Here is a 14,406-nt window from a genome sequence, read left to right as displayed (position 1 = left end):
CAGATTCAAAGATATAGAGAATAGACTGACAGCTGTCAAAGGAGAGGGGGTTAAGGGGTTAGGTGAAAAAGGTGAAGGGATTAAGCAAAGAAAAACAAACTCAGACAACAGTATGGAGATTACCAGAGGGAAAGAGGGGTGGCAGGAGGTAGAAGACAGTAAAGGGAGATAAATGGTGATGGAAGGAGATTTGATTTGGGGTAGTGAACATACAATACAATACACAGATGATGTATTATGGAATTGTACACTTGAAACCTATATAATTTTATTAACCACTGTCACCCCAATAAATTCTATAAAAAAATTTAAAAAGTGGTTACAATAATAAAAGAAATTCAGTGGCTTAAAGAACAAGAAATTTCTCTATTTCTTATGAAACATTCAGTGCAGGGATTCCATATTGGAGAGGGAGGAAGAAGTTTGCTCAATGTAGTTATTCAAGGACCCACTCTGCAGTTGTAGCCTACCAGAAAGTAAAAACCTGATGGGACTTTATATGGTTCAGGCCTGGAAGTGGTGTGTATCACTTGAACCCACATTCTATTGGTCAGAATTCAGTCACATGATCATGCTAAACAGCTAAAGAGGCTGAGAAATATACACCTGTGTGGTGGCTAGTTATACTTCATCATAGACTTGATCTTTAAGCCCCCGCCCCAGCTCTGAAGTTCTGGGTGTATTTATAAACTAGACTCTTATTTCTCACATTGCCCTGCTATAGGTACTTTGAAAATCGCCTAATCTCTCTGGCCACTAGGGAGTAGCTAGCTGGCAGTGCAGGCCAATGCAATGCTCCCTGTGTAAGGTCAGGGAAGAAGACTTGAGATACCAGTCATACTACCAGGTACCACATTAAGCTAAGGTATCTTTGTACTTGTTTTTTTCTGCAGCATGGGTGGGAGCCCTCTCAATGGGCATGATCTTCTTCTGTTCTCCCATTGTGAGTATATTTACTGATCGTTTGGGCTGCCGAATCACAGCAACTGCAGGGGCTGCCGTCGCTTTCATTGGCCTCCATACCAGCTCTTTCACCAGGTAAGGTTAGGAGTTGCTGGTCAATTGCCCAAGCCTAAGGGTTGGCTTCTCTCTGGACTTCAATTAGGGATACTTTTCTCATTGCAGACTCTCTTATGGTCCTTTCTATGCTGGGTCCTTATTTTCCAATAGGACTCATCTAGGTAGGATTCCCTGTACCCAAAGAAGACCAAAGAGTTCAAAAGTGGTGGGAGTAGTCTAAGTTTGGGAGTTCATACAGCTGGGCCCATGTCCAGTTTTGGCCACTGAATGGCTATGGAACAATTGAGGAGTACCATTCCTCTCTCTGGGCCTCAATTTCTATATTGGTAACATGAAAGGATTAGACCAGATGGTGTTTTCACATCTCTTCCAACTCTTCCATTTTATTCTTCTTCAATGTACCACACATCTCATGACCTCATCAGCCTTTTTGGGAATGAGCTTTTAGAGAAAGCTTATGTGGACACCTATCATTATAGGATTCCTGAGGGTGTGGATTCCAAGGCTGTTTAGCATTTCTGGCCCCTTTCAAGATATTTTGGCTGCAAATGCATAGACAGTTTGGGACAGATAAGATTCATGTCTTGGGTATTAAAATGAATATTTAGCAGCATCCCCAACTGAGTATAAACCTAGTACCCAGCTACCCAGCTAGACCAAAGTTAGAGTCAAATTCTAGTCCCATTGACAGAACTCAGTAGTGTCATTCAAGGAGCAAGTTACAGGTTCATTTTCTATTTCCTTTCTACCAGCCCTGCAGAAGCATATCTGTAGTTGAGGGGAGAAGTGAAAATCCTCCACTACAGACTGAGAAATATGGTATTCCTAAAGAATGTCATCAACTTTCTGCCAAAGCCACTTTGGAAGTTATGGTACCTCCTACTTGCAATCTGCTGAGCTTGTGTAGGAAGATGCTGTCCTGAAGATACAGTTAACTTTCTGAGCTTGGCTCCCCAGAGTAGGATCATGGTTATGCTCTCTAGTCCTAGGGTTCCACTCACATCAAAGAATGATAATCCTGTTCTGCCACAATTGGGCCCTTTGAGGATGATCCAGCTTAATGACTTAAGCACTTCTGGCTGCAAAGCCTACCCTGCAGCAGAGCTTGGATATGTCCTGCAATGGTTTCTTGGCTCCATCCCATCTAGTACAGACAGAGGGGAAAATCATGTCCTACCTGAAACCTGCTCAGCCCTCCCAGGGAGGCAGTTCCAAACCCTTTTGGAACCCCTCCAATTGTTGGCCTCTTTTGCCCTCAGCAAGTTGGTGTCTGGCTCCTTGTGGGGAAGAGCTTAGGCCTCATAAGCAGCTCCAGTCTCAGCACTACACAAAAGAGGCCTGTTTTTTAAGGCTGAGCATAGCAAAGTGTAAACAAATTAGCAACATACGGATCTCATTTACCTTCCAATCCACATAAGCTGTTACAGAAGGGAAAAGAGCTCAGATGTGTTTTCTTCTGGCACTCTTCTTTAGGCACATTGGAGTAGGCGTTCTGTTTTCCAGCCCCTAAGCCCCTCCCCCAACCCCTTTGCCTTTTCTGTAAGAACATCTTCAGAGCCAAGAAATATTCTGGATGGCTTCACATCCAGTGGAAAATTGTTCTGTTTGTGGCTAGGGCTCCAAGTCATCCTTCCTGTTGTCTGAATTAGGGCTCTGAGTTTCTTTGGATGGTGTGAGGTAGAGAGGAATGCAGGCAGGGATGGGGAGAACTTGGCAAGCTTATTTAGGGGCCTCCTGCCTTGAGCACAGCTAAAAATAGATCTATCACCTAGCACCCTGGACTGAACCTCATGCTTTGCCCCCATTGTCCTTCACTCTGAAGGTCTAACTCCTGTCCCTTAGACAAGACCCCTGGCCCAGACCATCCCAATGAGTCACTAGAATCTCATGGAAGCAGGCCTCAAGGAATGACAAAAGAGGAGCAGTTGGCTTAGCTATGTATTCCAAGTGGAGGCAATCCTTTTGAAATCAAAGCCCTTGTCATATCTGGTGAATGCAAATAGATGGAAAGTATTGGTAATAATAGCTGTGGTTGGAATCATGCACGCTAACACCACATCATCTCTACAGCATAGGCACAGTCCTTTAGTATAAGGACTGATATCTATGGGGAGGAACTGCCTGACTATGGAGAATATTAGGTAATTAAATTGTCAGATAAAAACTATTATACAATATGTGGAAGCTAAAAAAACTGACAAGATTCCTCACTAGGTTGTGCCAATATTTTTTTGAGGGGCATATAGCTGGCCAAACTAAACTTCACATGGCCTTTTCCCTGCTGACAGAGGTTTATGGCCATCACAGGGGTTAAGAATTTTAAGCCAGAACGTGTCTTACTTTGTGAGATCCATAACTTTTTTCAGGCTCCATTTCCCATCAAGCAGCCAGGCTACTCTGGGAAGCTAACCCATACCATGTCTAGAAACAGAAGCCAGGCTTTTAAAATTAAAGGGACTTTTTACTTCAGGATCCCCATGCACAGTGGTTGGCAAACTCATTAGTCAACAGAGTCAAATATCAACAGTACAACGATTGAAATTTCTTTTGAGAGCCAAATTTTTTAAACTTAAACTATATAGGTAGGTACATTGTTATTAACTTAGTTAGGGTACTCCTAAGGCTTAGAAAGAGCCACACTCAAGGGGCCAAAGAGCCGCATGTGGCTCGCGAGCCACAGTTTGCCGACCACAGCACATGCAGATCACCTAGGGCCTGGAGTAAAGGGTCTTGGGATAGTCAGACTTTGAGCAGGGTTGGGGATGGGCTGTCTCTCAAGAGGCCACCAGATATTCTCTGAAATATTAAGGGCTCTGAGCATGGTGAAAAACACTAAAGAGTCCTATGGAGGGTATTAACCTTCCAGGATCTTGGGCCCTTACATACCTTTGTTGTTACTTTGGATAAAGCTTTGGCTACCAGCCTACCATGCTGTCTAGGTGAGCAGTAGGTAAAACTGTTTTAAGTCACTGACTTATTCCTTATAGCCCCATCATCCAGCCTTTGCATAGGCTGGTTCTGACTTTGTTTTGAACGATCATCTTTGATTGGGTGCTATGAATCAAAATAGAATCACACAGACCTGGAGTCAAGTCCAAGCTTTTCTGACCCCATTATGCTACTTTGGGTCAATTACTTTACTTCTCTGAACCTCTGTCTCCCCATCTGCAAAATGAGGACCAGAAGGTCCTGTCCTTTGTCTGTTCTGAGGGTCAGTGTTAAGTGGGGCTGTGGGTTAATGGTGGGGGCATGCAGGTCTCAGGAGGGTGAAGGGAAAGGGGCAGGTGGATTTGCTGGTCAGGCTGCTGAGGATAGCTCTTGGTGTCTCTCCCACAGCTCACTAAGCCTGCGTTACTTCACCTATGGGATTCTCTTTGGTTGTGGCTGTTCCTTCGCCTTTCAGCCATCTCTCGTCATCCTGGGCCACTACTTCCAACGTCGTCTGGGTCTGGCCAATGGTGTAGTGTCTGCTGGGAGTAGCATCTTCTCCATATCCTTCCCCCTGCTCATCAAAATGCTGGGGGCTAAGATAAAGCTTGCCCAAACCTTCCAGGTGCTGAGTACCTTCATGTTTATTCTTACGCTGCTTTCCCTCACCTACCGGCCCCTCCTGCCCAGCTCTCAAGACACCCCAAGCAAGAGAGGTGTCCACACCCTGTGCCAATGCTTTCTGGCTCAACTCAGGAAGTACTTCAACATGCGAGTGTTCCGTCAACGTACCTACCGCATCTGGGCCTTTGGGATTGCTGCTGCTGCCCTTGGTTACTTCGTTCCCTACGTACACCTGGTGAGGAATACCAGGGTGGGCCCACCCTATTTTGTCCCAAGAATCTGCCCTTCACCTGTCTGAAGTGCCAGAAGGTAGGGGTGAAGGACATTGAAAGGACAGAATGGAGACCTTTGGGAAAAAAGACAAACAGTACTTGGAGAGACTCAGAGTGGAAAAGAGCGCAGGTTGAGGGGCGATCTCAATGGGAAATAGGGGGAATTACTTAGGGGAAGGTCCATGCCTGTGGTTTCTCCCACTGGTAAGTCGATAGATTTTCAGGAGAAGATAAGTATTACTAGGATTCAGGAGACTGGCCCAGATGACTCAAGGATAGGATTTTCTAAAAGTGTGTTCTATGGAATGCTGGTCTTTGTAGTCAAATAATTTTGTTAAGAAATAACATATATTAGATCTCTTCAGCTTCAAATTGTATAGCAATCTTTTACGGGTACCAAAAATACTTGCAGTAAATAAATCCTTCAGCTTTGTTTAACCAGCATCTACCCAACTTATATGGCCAAAGAACTGTCACTTGTAGTCCAGTTATCTTTCATAGACCTCATGTTTCTTAAAACACACTTTTAGAAGTGTTACTCTAAAGTTGGTGGATCCTTCTCCCCTGGTGACCTACTGTTTCCCCGGTCTGTCAGTTCTGGGTCAGGGAATAGGGAGGTTGTAGAAGAACCATTGGTTTTCTCAGTTGTTAAGGCTGTATTCTTTCCTGCCAGGACTTGGAGATACCCACTCGCCTCAGCTATTGTTCAAAAGCCCAGGATCTAGAGAACCAGGAGATATGTAGCCTTTTAAACTCTTAGAAGCAGCCAGGGAATTTGCCCCAGAGCTGGGGCTACAAGGAAGGAAGTTCTTGTCATGGTCCAGACAAGTAAGCAGTTGAGGGTTCTGGATATGCCAATAGCTAACCAGTCAGCTCCTCTTTTTTCTCCTGTCCTGGGGGGGGGTTTGTGATATGCTTTTCAGATGAAGTATGTGGAAGAGGAGTTCTTGGAAATCAAGCAGACCTGGGTGCTCTTGGTGTGTATTGGGGCTACCTCAGGCCTCGGGCGCCTTGTATCAGGCCGTGTCAGTGACTCCATTCCTGGACTTAAGAAGATCTACTTGCAGGTGAGTGTGGCCATGCTGTCCACTGTGGGGAATAACACTTTGCCAAAGATGTTAGGTTATCCCCACTTTTTAGGATAAAATGGTAGGTTGTGTCATTGCTGCACCCTGGGCCTCAGCTCTGACACCAGCTTGTTGTACAACATGGGAAAGTCAATAAAATTATCTGACCCTCAGTTTCCCTTGCTTTCAAATGAATGCAATCATCCTTCTTTTTACTCTTTCATCAAGATTGAGAACAATATAAATGGAACCTTGAAGACCATTTTCAAGGAAACATTTATTAATAATGGCTCTCTCATCTGAAAGAGGGAAAGTGAGGCCAGGAGTTAGATGTTGCCCCCAGTGAGGGGTGATCTCATAGCTACCCTAAACTTTCTTGGAGGGTCTTGGGCATCTGTCTCTCTCTCCTCTAGGCTCTATACCCAGTGTCTCTCTCCTCTAGGTTAGGCCCAGGCCCATTACCTCTTATATTTCCAGAGATACTTGGCAACAAGCCCTAGCTGTTAAATGTCATCCTCCTTTTTTTATTTATTGACTGACTTTTAGAGAGAGAGGAAAAGAGAAAGAGAGATTTGTTATTCCACTTATTTATTCATTGGTTGATTCTTGTATGTGCCCTGACTGGGGATCGAACCTTCAACCTTGGTGTATCAGGACGATGCTCTAACCAACTGAGCTAGCCAGCCAGGGCCTAAATGCCATCCTCTTGATTGACACAAAAAAGTACCAGAAAAGGTCAGACCACTCCCCTTCTCTAAGCTTCACTTTCTTCATTTGTACAGTGAGAATAATTATTGTTCCTATCCCACCTCACAGGTGAGGATTAAAAAAAATCTAGGTGTGACCCAGTTTTGAGAAGTCAAAAAAATGTTACAGCCATGCAAGTTTTTAATCCTTCTGACAGTGACATAAATAGCCTCATATTGTGGCAAGTAGCCTCATGGATATTCAAGAGGCCACTTTCTTTGTGAACTGGGCTCTGGTCTGGTTGGAATAGACTACTGCTCAAGTTGTCTATCTTTGTCTATAGAAATATTGCCTTTATGATGTGGTTCATGCTTTTTGCTCCTGTAGCTGGGTTTACTAGAAGGTACCTAAGTATGAAACCCTGTGGAGGGGTGATGGCAGTTCCAGAAAACATGTTATCACCATCAGGAAGTGGTTGAGTTCTGACTCCCCTGAGGAAGCCCTAAAATCATTTTTTTCAAAGGGCCCTAACTACACTCACAGCAGGGATTTCTTTGTCTTCTGACAGACCGAAGTCTTTTCCTAAATACCATCAATTGTCCTGGACAAGGTTTCCTATTGTATTTAACTCTGTGTTAGGTTTGCCAGAACTGGTTAATCTGCTTTGTCAGAGCTAGGGGTGCCCTTATGATTCATCCAGTCCAATCTCTCATACTGATGGAGAAACTGAGGAAACGACTTAGACAGTAGTAGCAGAGCTGAACTCCTATGTTATGCCCTTTTCATATTCCACTTTACTCTAAGTGATGGAAGGAAAAGCCAAGTCCCAGAGATGATAAAAAACTTGACCACGGTCAAACCAAAAGCCTATAATTAAGATAAGGAAATTATGAAAATTTGAATTCCTGTGCAAATATCAGCAAGTGACTTATCTGGGTATATTTTTACATGGGAGTATGTGTGGCTTTTCCAGCCTCTTCCACATGACACCCCTGCATGTCTTTCCTGTAAGTATCAGCAGCTCCAAGATGCCAAAGATTAGTGAAAATCAGGGTAATCTATCACTGGGCCTAGACTTTATCTTGATGAGAGGCAGTAAGTAGCCCTGCCTAGCCACATAGCTCAGTTGTCACCACAGTCCCTAGGAGAGTGGTAGGGCATGAGCAGCTTTTGCTTTCTGTTATGCAGATTGAGTTCCAATGGAAGCAGAGCCATTTCAGCCGTGGGCAAACTACGGCCCAGGGGCCAGAGGCCCATTTGAAATGAATAAAACTAAAAAAAAAAAAAAGACCGTACCCTTTTATGTAATGATGTTTACTTTGAATTTATATTAGTTCACACAAACATTCCATGCATGCTTTTGTTCCGGCCCTCCGGTCCAGTTTAAGAACCCATTGTGGCCCTCGAGTCAAAAAGTTTGCCCACCCCTGCATTAGATAGTCAGAAGCAGAACTAGGCTTAGGGCCAGTGCTTCTGCTGACCACTTCCTCTATCCACCCACCTCTCTCTCTCCCTTTGCAATCTTATTTGACCCATTTTATCACTTAGAGTAATATCAAACAATTTTAGAGCATTGTAGCTGAAACTATCAACTCCCCCATTTCATAAGTGAGGAACTGAGGCCCAGAGAGGGAAAGTGACTTGTCCAAACTCATCCTGCTGTTGTCTCAGGCTAAGAGTACAAAACAATGGATAAACTTCTTTCTCTTGAGTTACTCAAGATACTCCATCAGAGGAATTTGCTCCCCTTCTTTCTCCCTGGGTACTGGACTGGGAGAGGAAAGGAGTGTATACATAGCTTCAAGTGTTCTGAAGAGCCATCCTCTAGCCAGTGGTTCTCAACCTTCCTAATGCCGCGACCCTTTAATACAGTTCCTCATGTTGTGGTGACCCCTAACCATAAAATTATTTTTGTTGCTACTTCATAACTGTAATTTTGCTACTGTTATGAATCGTAATGTAAATATCTGATATGCTATATGTGTTTTCCTATGGTCGCGACCCACAAGTTGAGAACCGCTGCGTCTAGACAAGCGGTTCTCAACCTGTGGGTCACGACCTTTTTGGAGGTCGAACGACCCTTTCACAGGGGTCGCCTAAGACCATCCTGCATATCAGATATTTACATTATGATTCATAACAGTAGCAACATTACAGTTATGAAGTAGCAACGAAAATAATTTTATGGTTGGGTCACAACATGAGGAACTGTATTTAAAGGGCCAGAAGGTTGAGAACCACTGGTCTAGACCCTGTGGTTCCTACTTTTGGAGAAGACTGGTACATGTGTCTGGTGTCAAGTCCCTGGGCAGTCTGTTGGAAAAGAAAGGCTAACAATCTGCAGATCAGCTTCACTTTGAGCCAATTGTTGGGGGCCGATTCTCAGTTCCAAGAGAGATTTTTAATTTCCAAACCTTGTTTGGCAGGGCCTCATTGAGGATGTTAGGAGGCAGATAGATATAGTAGATAGCAATTAAAGCAGAATAAAATAAGTTAATTGGGTCTTTTGTGTAATATAATGGTACTTACCCTTAATTGCCATACCATTATGGCTTATATATTGATAGGTAGGTCTAGTTTTATCTTACAGTTGTTCATGAATCTACTAGAGAAGAAGCTGGGATATCTGGTTTCTTATTCCTAGATTCTGCCTAAATATTGCAAAAACAGTCTGGGAAAAGTTCCACAGTCCCCCAACCAGGAGATTTCCTCAGATGGCATGGCCAGGACATTTCTTATCCTCTCTAAAAACCAACTCATGAAGCTAACAACCTTATTGACAGCAACAACATAGACTTGCAGTTAAATAGGAGCTCTCTTAAAAACTTTGAATCTTTCAATGTAGGACTTAGAAAGGGCATAAGTAACTATTTAGTCCGAATGCTCTCTCTGTTGACACCCTGCTGCCCCATTTTTTAAATGGTAGGAATGAAGCTCTGAAAAAGGTGTGATTTGCTATGTGGTCTTGACTGGCAAGCATAACATGACCGACCTCAGGTCCTTGCTTCTCTAGGTCATCTCCTTCCTGCTCTTGGGCCTGATGTCCATGATGATTCCCCTGTGCAGGGGCTTCGGAGGCCTCATCGTTGTCTGCCTCTTCCTGGGCCTTTGCGATGGCTTCTTCATCACCATCATGGCCCCCATCGCATTTGAACTGGTGGGCCCAATGCAGGCCTCGCAGGCCATTGGCTACCTCCTGGGCATGATGGCCCTGCCAATGATTGCTGGGCCCCCCATTGCAGGTGAGGCTGATATTAAAAGAAGGGTATGAGTAGGGGAGTCCTGTCTTCCCTGGGTCCTTGCTTTCCTGAATACTTCCACTTAAATTTCCCTTTCTCTTAGTCTCTGTTTTAGCAGCCTTGTCAGAGTGCATGAAACCCCATACCACTATTGGTGAAAGAAACTAAGCACAGTATATGTGCATTAATTCATTTTGGGAAATCAGCTTTTCATGGCTGTATATCTGTTTCAGTGGAGTTATATTGTAGACAGCATGGATGTTTCCAAGATGCTAGAGAGAGAAATGGGTTTGTCCTTCTTGACCAGCCGTGGGCAAACTACGGCCCGCGGGCCGGATCTGGCCCATTTGAAATGAATAAAACTAAAAAAAAAAAAAAAAAAAAAAAAAAAAAAAAAAAAAAAAAAAGACCGTACCCTTTTATGTAATGATGTTTACTTTGAATTTATATTAGTTCACACAAACACTCCATCCATGCTTTTGTTCCGGCCCTCCAGTCCAGTTTAAGAACCCATTGTGGCCCTTGAGTCAAAAAGTTTGCCCACCCCTGTTCTTGACCATTCTGTTGATCTAGTATACTCATTTTTCTTCACAGGCAAGTAATTATTTGCAAGGTAGCTAGGCAGGAAGAAAATAGAAGGTGGGCCCTAATTTTATCAAGACTTAAAGACACCCCTCTCCTCCTCTATTGGCTTCTGAACTGAGCCTATAGAAGATATTTGATTAAGGTAGCATCCCAGGACTGGGCTAGTGAGGGTCATTTCCAGAAGGCAGCAGGCAAAGTGTTGGCTTTCTATCTTTCATAACTCCCAGTTTCTCCACTCTCTAAGAATGGCATTGTTGGTACCCCAGAAAATATAGGAAACAAGGAAAACCAATGGAAAAAGAACTTTATTTCCTTTCTTTAGGATTTACGGAAAATATTAATTAATGGGCTAGCTTTTCCTAGGCTACCCAACTGGGATAACTCAACAAATATTCGTTGAACACAAATTCTGTGCAAGCTATCTTAAGGTTACTGGTCATGCTGCATAACAGTGGCAAAGCTTCCAGTCAGGCCTTTGTGTCACAGCCATACTGCCCACTGAGCCAGGGGAGTCTCTACCCAGCCCCTGATCCCAAAGATAGGTCCCAGAATCCACATCTCTTTCTAGTTTGCTTACCTCCTAAGGAAACCAAAAGACTACTTGTCTTTATTCAGTAGTGTTTCTGGACTCATTCCTCCTATGTGGTGGCTCACATTAGCTTCTGAAGGTGAGCAGAAGCCTAGCATCCCATGCCAAACACATCCGTAGTATTCATAATTAGAGGAACCCAGAGTGACCAACCATATCTGAATCTTGAAGGAAGGATACACATAGAGCTTCCTCTTTGGGCAAAAGGAAACTTAAGAGAAAGGACAAAGAGAAACTTGGCTGAATTGTTCCACAAGAACATTCTAGCCCAAGTTGGGGATGGGAGGTTATATCACTGAGAACCAAGACAAGACTTGACCATATTCTGTGGAGTTCTTTTAAATTAGCTTTCCTCTTTTAAATTAACTCCATACCTGAGAGTGACTAGAAGTTAGCTGTAGCTTCATGAAAGTCACATATGGAGAACTTTAAGATAAGTTTCATTAGCTTCTTTCATAATGAGCCTTAGCCTCAAGGACCTACAGTTCCAGTACCTCAGAGGAGTCACCTGCTTTTGTAATAGAGGTTAATTTCTCACAAGTTGAAGTATTCCTTGAGTCAAGGTAGTCCAGGTCAAAATTCTCTAGATAGGTATCATTATGGCCCCTAGAAGAGATAGAGAACAACTTTGGGCAGTAGGGCAAAGCTGAGCTTGACTTTTCTCTCTTAACTGTTTCAGGCCTCCTCCGAAACTGTTTTGGGGACTACCATGTGGCCTTCTACTTTGCTGGTGTGCCCCCAATAATTGGAGCTGTAATCCTCTTCTTTGTCCCTCTGATGCATCAAAGGATGTTCAAGGAAGAGCAAAGGGATTCCAGCAAGGACAAGATGTTGGCCCCTGACCCAGACCCCAGTGGGGAGCTGCTACCAGGCTCTCCCACCCCTGAGGAACCAATCTAATGCCAATTGCTTGTGATTGTGTGATCCTCTCCAACCCCTTTCCTTCACCCCACACTGCTCAGCATTTACATTTTTGCCACCAGCACACTTGTTCCCAAACCTTGTGCACACTGCATTTCAGCCACCTGACCATACCTTTGGAGCTAAAGTTCCAGGTGTTCCAAACTCATTAATCAAATTCTCTTCATGAATGCCTTTAAACTTGCCAGGGTTCTTCTCCTTCAATGATCTAGTAAAGCTTGGGATCACCCCCCTGGCTTTTGGAACCTCTCCCTATATCTTCTAACACTTGGGGGGTGGGGGGCATGGGACCTCTTGGCCCAAGCCTGTTAGTCATCCACTAGAAGCAACTCTAAAAGGTGCTATTGTGTCCCCAGGAGCCTGGTGGGAAGACCCAAGCCTCTGTGTGCTGAGGAGCTTCTTGCCATCTGACCTTAGAAGCTGCTGGTGAAGGGGGCTGGAGGAAGGGCAGAGAGTAAATTGGCGCAACAAGCCTTATTTAGCCTCAGAGTCTATGACTTCCCAAGAACTGTGGGTGCTGTTAGTTTAAAAGTGTACAGATAGTTTCCCCATCATCTGGTTGGTTACAGTCTGATTCTTTCTTCCCTTTTTCCTTCTTTCCCCTATACTTCCTCCTCATTTTTCTTTTCTCTCTATTTCTTTTTATGACTGTCATAGACACACAGGTGCTTAAAGAAAGGAGGGACCCAGAGCTTGAGCCAATCAGCCTTACCTTGGTCTAGCCCCTCCCTAATAGTAGCATCAGTCACACTCATCTCATGCTGAGCTACACCTCACCTTTTGGGTCAAGCTGCTATAATCATAGACTGGAAGAGTAGAATATCACATAGGGAAGGGGCCTTAAACAACACTCACTGATTTTTATAGATTTCCCAAGCCAGTGCTTAACCTGCAGGCCTTCCCAAGCTTCCCATCCTTTTATCTGTCAAAGTGTGAAGCAATCCCTTTCCTCTCAGCAGTCAGAGGAGGCCTGGGGAGAGGCAACTCAACCTGCTGAAGTACCATCTCTTCTATCATTATTCATGACAGATCTATATTTCCACCTCGGCTAGGCCAGGAATGGGAATGTTTTGGGAAAAATCCAATTCCTAACCTGGATCCCCAAAAGGTAGAGGCAGCAGCTACACAAAGGGTTGAACAGTTTCTTTTAAGAAATTGAAACCTTACTAGCCTTTACCAACCAATGTGTCCCTCATGCTGTGCATACTGGGCCACTCTGACTAGTGGACATTAAAGTTGCTAGGAAAGGTCAACTCTGGACCACATTTACCCCTCTAAAATAGGTGCCAGATGATTCCCTATACTCAGACTCTGTGCAACAGTCTTGCTGAGGAGCATTCACAACTCACCTCATTAGGAGTTCAACCTCTCTCCTCACTCAGCCTCTGCATCTCTTTCTCCCTATTCTGGGCCTTGGTCTGTTGTGTCCCTATTACCTAAACTTTTTCTCATCTTCTTGCAAGGCATCTTTGACTGTCACTTGGAGCTAACAGTAACTTGCCACCTCAAGCCAGGGCCAGGAGGATGAGATTGATGTTTGGGGGCTCCAAAGAAGACAGTGACCCCTACCCATGAGTTTTTCCATTAAAAATAGGCAGCTGGGGCATTGTTGGCTTATGATGGCCTCAATGACTTGATCCCCCTAAACTGATCCTGGTTCAACTCTTATCAATTACTCAAAGGAAAACACACTGGTTTCTTGGCTCTGTGGGTAAGAAGGGGCTTAATTACTATCCTATCAGTTCAAACAGCAGTGGAACAGGAGGAGAGACCACTGAAAATGTTGGATCAACAAAGTCCCTGCTTCCATTCCTCCCTGCTCCTCCCAACACCAAATCACTTGTGGGCAGTTCTGCAGGGCCTCCTTTGTTGCACCTGGTGTGAATAGATCTTAAGAATCTGGCTACCACTCACTTCTCTCCAGAGGAAGGAATGTCATTCACAGGTCAAAAATCTACCTTATCAGGTGTCACATAACATTGTAGGGTGTCAATTCTTCCACACATGTGCATGTGCATGTGTGGGCTTGTGTGCTTATGGAGAGAATGTTGGTTGGTGAAAACAGCATAGTATTAATGTTTAGGGTAGGATGAATCCATAGTCAAATCTAGAAGAATGAACAAAATTTGGGAGCTTGAAACCTGAAACATTAAATCCAAAAAAAGTTTGGAACAAAATAAACAACTAAAAATCTAGCTTTGGTATGTATGTTGCCTACAAGGGTGAAATGGTTTTAAGCTGGCTAACAGCAGGAAGTTTGGTTTCAGAACTGAAATCTCATTTCAAATCAAATTTATGCCAGGGTCTATACTTTCTGTGATATCCATAGGGGTTTGAAGTTGGGTGGACTGTTCAGGATTGGATCTTTAAGGAAGCTCTGAAGTGCAAAAGTGATTACTTCACAAAATGAAAACATGGTGAGTGGCTGAGTTGGAGTAGAGGCCCTGCCAAAGCCACCACTGTGTTATAAATAT

The 14,406-nt window shown here is 44.0% G+C and overlaps 1 protein-coding gene across 1 annotated transcript in view; it reads left to right on the top strand.

Annotated features, from left to right (window-relative positions):
- Positions 1-14,102, top strand: part of SLC16A2 (solute carrier family 16 member 2) — a 175,980-nt gene extending 161,878 nt beyond the window's left edge. Inside the window, exons 2-6 of the mRNA XM_081080826.1 lie at positions 894-1,038; positions 4,357-4,807; positions 5,768-5,911; positions 9,612-9,840; positions 11,691-14,102. Coding sequence (XP_080936952.1) covers positions 894-1,038; positions 4,357-4,807; positions 5,768-5,911; positions 9,612-9,840; positions 11,691-11,911 — 1,190 coding nt within the window. The 3' untranslated portion in view covers positions 11,912-14,102. The remainder of the gene's footprint in view (positions 1-893; positions 1,039-4,356; positions 4,808-5,767; positions 5,912-9,611; positions 9,841-11,690) is intronic.
- The last annotated feature ends 304 nt before the right edge of the window (positions 14,103-14,406 follow it).

This window comes from Myotis nattereri (genome assembly GCF_964212035.1).
Source record: "Myotis nattereri genome assembly, chromosome: X".
NCBI classification, from domain to species: Eukaryota; Metazoa; Chordata; class Mammalia; order Chiroptera; family Vespertilionidae; genus Myotis; species Myotis nattereri.
The sequence above is the reverse complement of the archived record's forward strand: the minus strand, read 5'-3'. Positions and strand labels throughout refer to the sequence as shown.